The 7760-nt window shown below is 49.2% G+C and overlaps 1 protein-coding gene across 1 annotated transcript in view; it reads left to right on the top strand.

Annotated features, from left to right (window-relative positions):
- The first annotated feature begins 2051 nt into the window (after nt 1-2051).
- FCMR (Fc mu receptor) overlaps nt 2052-7760 on the top strand; it is a 21542-nt gene continuing 15833 nt past the window's right edge. Inside the window, exon 1 of the mRNA XM_045298190.1 lies at nt 2052-2088. Within this exon, the coding sequence (XP_045154125.1) occupies nt 2052-2088 (37 nt within the window). The remainder of the gene's footprint in view (nt 2089-7760) is intronic.

The raw sequence follows: 7760 nt of genomic DNA, 5'->3' as shown, positions 1-7760 counted from the left end.
TACTATGCACCTTCACATACTTTATCCGTTTTTCTCAGGGCAAGCCAAGGCCTCAAGTCGAGGGGGATCACAGAGCCCAGCTATAGGGCACCAGGAAGAACCCCAGAGGAGGGGAGGAGAGAGACTGATCTCAGCTGAGCCCATCAGCATTCCAACCGGAGGTCTGTGGCTGCGGAGGGCTGGCCCCGGCGGAGGTCTCGCCCCGTTGATGACGGAAGGAAATCACAACTACAACTGCCTGGCACATGAGGACGCCGAAGGGCCGGGTGGGGCAGGCTGCCTGGCCCCCACGCACTTCCTCTGCACCTGCTGTGAGCCCCATATTCAATTTCCATTGCGGATGTTGTTGCTTTACATTCGCGGGAGCATGTGATGAATCTAGAGTGTGTGGGTGAGTGGGGAGGGGACATGCAGGAGACCCTAGGGAAGCTAGAGGTTATCAGTCACACCCTCCTGCACACATAATCTAAGTCCTCTGGGTCGACAGGAAACGGCCAGGCCTGGAGACAGTGCCTGGGAACATAGGTACTTTGTCACACCAGAGGGATGCCTGGAAATCCCCCATAAGTCACAGCCTGCAGGATTCCTCATGAAAAAACGCTCTCAAAGCAATGCCATTCCTATATTTTTACCTCACAATAGCTGTGTGACATAGGCAGGGTAGGGATCATCTCTATTTTATGAGAAGCTTGCTCAGAGCTGCAAAGTTCTAAGGCAGAACTAGAAGCCACGTCTTTCCATGGTTATCTAATTACCAATGACCTCTGCATCTCTCTCTTCTCTGAACCTCATCCCTGAGCCCTCAGCCTCATGGAAAATCACTCTTCTAGAGATGTTGTGATGTGGCCTGTCACACCTTGACTCCGACATTGTCCCTGTGGTCACTGGACAGTAGCCTGGCCCCCTGCAAGAAAACAGGGCCTATATGGAGGTGGTCGGGGGAGATGAGGGATGGTGGAGACCAGGTCCTAGGGGAGCTGTGATAAGACCTCAGGAATAATGCTGTACTGGATAGAATTCTAGGCCCACTTTTCATCTTACAGGCAAAGAAATCAAATTCTAGAGAAAGGCACTGGATTTTTCTAAGTCCAGTAGTTAGTGAGTAGGGCCCCCAAAGTAGGTGCCCAAGATATTCAAAGGAGTTCATTGGTGACTGGTAAGAACAGATTCCTGACTGATGCAAACAGTTTGAGCTGAGCTACTAACCTAAAGGTTGGAGGTTCAGAGCCACCCACTGCCATAAAAGAAAGGCCTGGATAACAGCTACCAGAAAGATTGAACCCCAAATCAACCCACTGCCTTAGAATTGATTCCAACTCAGAGCGACCCTATCATAGAGAGTAGAACTGGCCCTTTTGCTTTTGAAGGCAAACAGCCTTCTCTTCCTCCCGTGGAGAAGCTAGTGGGCTTTAACTGATGACTTTGTCTAATGCATAAGCCACTCTGTCGCCAGGGATCCTCAGAGAGAATACAGCTGGAAAATCCTGCCGAGCAGTTTTGCTTTGTCGCCCCTGGAGTCCCCACGAAGAAACACCCACCCCACCTCAATGAGTCGTGTTAATTTCATTGGTTTAAGGACTGCAAGAGCACCTTCTCGCTGAAGGCCTAAGCTGAGTTCCACGCATTCCCAGAGGAGGAATTGATCAGAGGCTCTTTCATGCTGAAGACAGGGTTAAAGCAAATGACTCCGGCTCCGAGGTAAAGTAGAGGGGTCTCCTCCTCTAAGACAGAGTGCTGAGGATGGGGATGTCAGGCCTGGGGGTTGCTGAGAGTCCTAAGAAGCTGCCCATGACCCTTGAACCTGGGTAACCCATCATCCCTGAACACATGTTTTTGTCTACGCTGTTGACTTCTGCTTTGGTTGGCTGGTGTTTTCTTTTTAGCATAAGACGACTTAGCAAACAGCACAAGTTATCATTTCCTCATTTTCAAGCCTCACGCTGCGTGGGGGCCAGGAAACAAGTTCAGACCCTGAAGGGATCTTGGGTGAGCAGTGGGTCCCTGCCCCCACCCCAGGAGCGCTCGGATGAGCCCTTGCTTGGTGAGAAGCCATGGACCTCTGGTGTTGGCTGCTGTCTCTCCTGCCAGGTAAGCGATATGGGCAAACACTGTTCCTTAGACTTCTTCTGAGAAGGTGGCCACAGGTTTGAAGCTGGTCTTCAGCGGGGCGTGTGTAGAGGGGATGTTTCTGGAAACATTCAGAGCAAATCAGTACCTAGATCTGTGCAAGGACAGACGTCCCTACTCTCTGCCAGAGCCCGGGCTCCATTTCCAATCCTTCGGGTCAGGTCAGATGGCAGCACAGATGAGCTGTGGGCATCGTATCTTCCAGCCACATTAGCCCGTTCGTATGGAATCTTGCCAGGGTGCCTCCAACGTTCATTCTTACCTCTCCATTCTATTTCTTATGGATCTCTTTCATTCTTAAATGTTCAGCCCTCCACTCTGAATTTGAAGATAGGCTAATACAGTCTGCAGGACTGTTTTATTTCCTGAGCTCCATAATCTGGGAAATGGAACTGATTCCGAGGCACTCCCACATCAATATTCCACCCCCATCCAAAATGCAGCATCCCCAACACTTCACCTCCCATCCAAGCCAGCTGTGCTGACTGTCTTTACGTTCACGGACCACAGCCTCTAAACACCGGAATGTCTTTTTACTACCTCGTTTCATGGCTTCTCACCCAGACCTTGGTCCAATAATCAGCCAATTCTGGTGTTGGTGTTAGTTACCATGAAACAGGACCCAGGGCATGACAACTTTACAGATAAGAGAATTAAGTGCCTCGTTCTGTGCCGTCTTCACAGTCGGTGTGAATCTATTGTTGTGGTTATTGTATCGTCTCAACTCATTGAGAAATACATCTCATTCCCACAAATTCTGTGCTAAACATAATGGCCTTCTCTGGAGATCTATCCAAAGTGAAAAATAGCAGTCTAGTCATTCTCCCTTCTAAGGAATAGTATGATAGTGTTTTTTCAAAAAAACAGTTCATTCATTATTGCAGCAGTCCATTCTTCACCAGCACCAGAGTTCAAATGAATCCATTCTTTTTCCAGCTTGCTTTTTCACTATCGACCTTGTATGTGCATATGAGATGACTGATAAAACCATGGTTTGGGTCAGATAGATCTGCAATCCCTGGGCAGTGCAGACAGTCCACGCACTTGGCTGTTGGCTGAATCGTTGTAGATTCTGGCCCACACAGAAGCTCCTTAGAAGAAAGTTTTGACCCCGTGCTTCTGAAAAATCAGCCGCTGAAGACCTTGCAAAATACAGTTCTACTGTGACCCTCAGGGACTCTGGTGGTATGGTGGGGACGTGCTGAGCTGCTAACTGTAGGCATCGACTCGTCGGCAGGGCGTTTGGTTTCATTACTGTGACCCAAAGAGGGTTACTGAGTCTGAATCAACCCCGGGACAACTGGCGGTGGTTGGCATAATTTGGGGAGCCACAGTTAACAGGATCAGTGAGGAGCAAGGAGAGTATCTACTAGAATGGAAGCAGAGGGGATGGAAAGGCAAAAGCAAACAATCATCTCTCTTTTCTTTTCTTTTTTGTAACAATTGTCTCATAAGCATTTCCCATTTCCTTCAAATCCACCTGCATGCCTAACTTCATCTTCAAGTCTACTCTTCCTGAATCCTGACATGGATCATGGACCGCCCTTCCCCAAAATGTTCCATACCACCCCACATTGCCTTGTGTATTACATAGGACCTGCTCTTTGCATCCCTTTCCTGTAGGGATTTGAGACTGCCACACTCGCTTGCACTTCCCGACCTCCAGTCCAGTGGGACCGCCCCTTGGACACGTTCTGAGCCATCACCCCCACCTTTGATGGGCCCTTTAAAGGCCATTTCAAACGCCCTCTTCTTGCTGTAGATTTTCCTGAGCCCCATCTTCTGAAGCCCAGTAGCTGATCACATTCTGCCTTGAAGTGTGGATCAGTCTGGATCCATCTGATCTTGTTTATTACATGGCAACCTCTCTGAAGGTTAAAATGGTGGGGTTTTCACATTTGCTTTTTTGGTGATGGCTTGAATATGAAAGAAACTCAACAAATATTTGTTGACTCAAAGATCAAAAAGGCCAAAGGAGTGGAGTCTTAATGAAACTGCAGATACCATGAGAGGTAGTGGTGGGAGATGGTGGGCACAGTCCATGGTTCACAAAGCTTGTGCCTGAGAGGAAAGAGCAACTGGGTGGGGGAATGGCGGATCTGCAGGCGCATGCCCCAAATCCAAACCCTGTGTCCTCGGGTCGATTCTGATTCAGTGACCCTATAGGACAGGGTAGAACTGCCCCTGTGAGTTTCTGAGACTGTAACTCTCTATGGGAGTAGAAAGCCTGTCTTTCTCCCCATGGAAGCAAAAGGTACCACCTTCACCTTATATAGCAATGGCTACGAAGATGGCGCAGGCACAGACGTGCCATTCTGTTATCTATAAGGTTGCTGTGAGTTGGAACTGACTCAGTCCCACCTAACAAACGCAGTCTGTCCTGAGCATTTCTAGCTGGGTCCGAGGGTCTCTGCTTGGGACCGCATACTCTAGAGAACCCAACCATGGTTGGTCTTGTCCGTTTTTTTCCAGTCATGTTCCCACAGGGCGAATAGTTCACTGGCTCACACTCCTCGTCTAGACCTGGAGTTTCCTGTCCATATGACTCCTGCTCACTTCCAGTGATCATGGGAGCCTCGATCCTGGGCCTTCTTCGGGAGGGTGACCCCTAATCCTATAAAGAGGTGACCACCAACAGCTCTTTGAGTGTTGGTGGAGCTTGCACATGGATGCTGTGGTGCCCATCATGTATAGCAGGACCCTTGGGATGTGAGCAGGAGTCAGAGGTGGGGGAAAAAGAAGGTAGACAAGAAGGTGGGAGCAGGAAGTCTGGGGCTGGTTTTCCTTGCATTGCCGTGATCTGGGGTATAGTCATCCACAGAGGGCATAACTCTGTCAAGATAGGGGCATCTAGCCCATTTTATCCAACAGTTCACTAGCGTGATCTATAACTTTAAAGTGTGCACACATAGGCTATTTGGAACACCGCCATGTATATGCTTGCTTGAGCCTACAACTCCGAGGGGTGGGCCTACACAAGCTGTAGACCATGCCCCTTTAGAGCCATCTAAAAGTCTCAGCCAGCTGTTCACATCCCAAAGTGCTGCTATGACTTGAATTGGTTGGGTACTCATCACCAACCCCCCTCTTCCATTACGCAGGCACCAATGCCTATTTTCAGGGCCTCCCTGGCCAGCAAAGCCCTCACGCAGGTTTGCTTTATTTTTATTTTGCATTGTGAAAATGATAGGGCTCCCCTCATTTCCCCACCCCACCCCCACGCCCATGCTCATGCTCACCACCTGTATTTACATTCAGTCACTCAGAGTAGCTTTCCAAGCACTCATCTTCCTCCGCCAATGTAGAGATCAACGTCACTCACTTGGGAGCTGTTTCACAGTATTCAGGTTAAAGAGACTTGTGTCTTTGGGTATCTTCTGCTCTTCCCTCTCTTCCCCGGAATCATTGGTAAATGCGCTTATACGGGCAGTATTGTAGACAGGCGAGGGACCTGGGACTTCGGTTTTAAAATGCAGACGTCTGGGCTAGATGCAATTGCCACATCTAAGGGTGGGAGCAATGCGTCTGCATCTGGGCCGGTGCTCCTCGGACAAGGTTTTTAGAAAGATGTAACTTTTGTATTGAGTTGGGTTTACAGAGGGTGCCAGTGTTCCCTGCCACAGCTCACACACATCTTGTTCCATGTCATTGTGGGGATTGCACCCCCCACAAGATAATACCCATAACGGCGTAACCCCACTTCTTCACTGTGTTTCCAGTTTCCATGCCTCCCTTCCTAATCCTTCCTGCCTTCTGAACTCCGTCTCTTGGCAAATGCTGCCCCTGTGATCTCCGATGGTTAATCTTCTAAGGAGTACATTCCTCCCTAGGCCGACTTACCATTCACTGTACATACCTGTCTCCTGTTTGGTTGAAAATTGTGCCCAAAAGGTTGAGTTCGTTTCCAGGCCAGAAGGGTGATTAAGGGCCACGTAGTCTCTCGTAGACCATTTGTATGATTTTGAGTTTTGTTCCACATGTTTCTCCCACTCTGTTTAGGATCTTTCCTTGTGATCTGCTTCAGAGCAGTTGGTAGTGGTAGCTGGGCACCATCCAAGTCTGCTGGTCTCTGGGTCATGGAAGCTGAGGTTCTTAGGACTGTTTCTGCTTTTAACTAACAGTGTCCATGTGTCTTCTAGTTTCTTTCCTCTGGTCATGGAGAGACCAATGGTTTTACCTTAGATGAGTGCTCACACTCTTCCCCACAACCCAGATGACTCTTAAGCTCACCGCACTATTTCAGAATTCTGAACCAGGCGATTAGAACGGATTTAGTTCATCAGTTTTGGAAATCTTTTCTTCTAAGTCTGGATATGTATTATTTACTATTATTAGGAACTCTACATAAAGTTGGTTACTTTCTCCTGGGGTTCTGGTCATTTTAATATCACCAGCTAATAACGCTCTCTGACCAGAACTCAGTTCCCAGCACCTCTCGTTGTCCTTCATCTCCAGTGTTTGAGCAGTGAAGAACTGGGCGATCCGGGAATGACCAGAAACCCAGCCCTAAGCAGAAGGAGCCCAGGGAAGGTGTCTGCATGAGCAATGGCCAACCTCTACTGTACCTTGCCTCGGTCCATCTGTCATTCTTGGGGAAACAGCATTCATGTCCCCACTTTTAAACAGGATATCCTCATCAAAATGTTCCTGTACTTCTCCCTTGGGTGCCGGCCTTTACACACACTTGAGTGGGAGCATTCTGGAAGCACAGGACAATATCTGCACCCCTCACACTGGGTCTCATCTTTTCCTAAGGCCACCCTTCCATTGCCTCATCCCCGTCATGAAGTTACTGCACGGATTAAGCAGATTTGGACTAGTGGTTGGCTACTCCTGTGAAGATTTCCGCACCAGGTCTCCTGTTCCTGGCTGCCTCCTGGCCTCTCCCTCTCAACACGCTTCTGTAAATGCTTTCTTCGCCGCCCTGTCCTGCCCTCCCCGAGCCCCCATCTCAGGTTCCTGTGCCTGCTTCTGCGTCATTCTTCCTTCTACTGGAAGGGCTTCTTGGGACCTTTCTGCTTCTCCAGACGTCTCAGGCCCTGCCTCTTTCCCAAAGTGTTTCAGACTCTACTGATTTGTCTAAACTCTTAGTGGGTAGTCTGAGGGCAAATTTCAGGAGTCGCATGAACCTCTCTGCTCCATGAACATGCCATGTTCTCACGCACATGGACCCTTCTAGGAGTTCTTCTTACTCTCTGGGAGGCTTTCTCCGCCACGGCCTCCCCATGTCCAGACCACACACACATGCCCTTTACCCGATGAACCACCTTCCCAGAAATAGGCAGATTCTTATTGGGACTCACTTACCATACTTGCCAGTCCCACCCAATCTTACCCTCTTCCCTGGCAGGCTCACCTGCGTTAGACCTTTGTTTCCTCAGTCACCGCCTATGCTTGTTTATCCCAAAGTCTCATGGATCACAAGCTATCGCCTGCCGTGAAAGATCACCCGGCACTCTTCTCCCTGCCCAATGCACACAGACCAGGCACACACTCACTTCACACCTAAGCCCTGACCTCAGTGAAGTCACCCATCATTCTCTCTGTGGCCCTCCAATTCTTCAAATCACAGTTTCGACATCATTTCTTCCAGCGCCTTCTCAAATTAGACAACAGTCGGGGTCAGATGCCTT

The sequence above is a fragment of the Echinops telfairi genome, unplaced genomic scaffold (assembly GCF_000313985.2).
Source record: "Echinops telfairi isolate 266 unplaced genomic scaffold, ASM31398v2 ScPeMD7_7424;HRSCAF=8462, whole genome shotgun sequence".
Taxonomy (NCBI): domain Eukaryota; kingdom Metazoa; phylum Chordata; class Mammalia; order Afrosoricida; family Tenrecidae; genus Echinops; species Echinops telfairi.
This window is presented reverse-complemented; position numbering and strand designations above follow the sequence as displayed.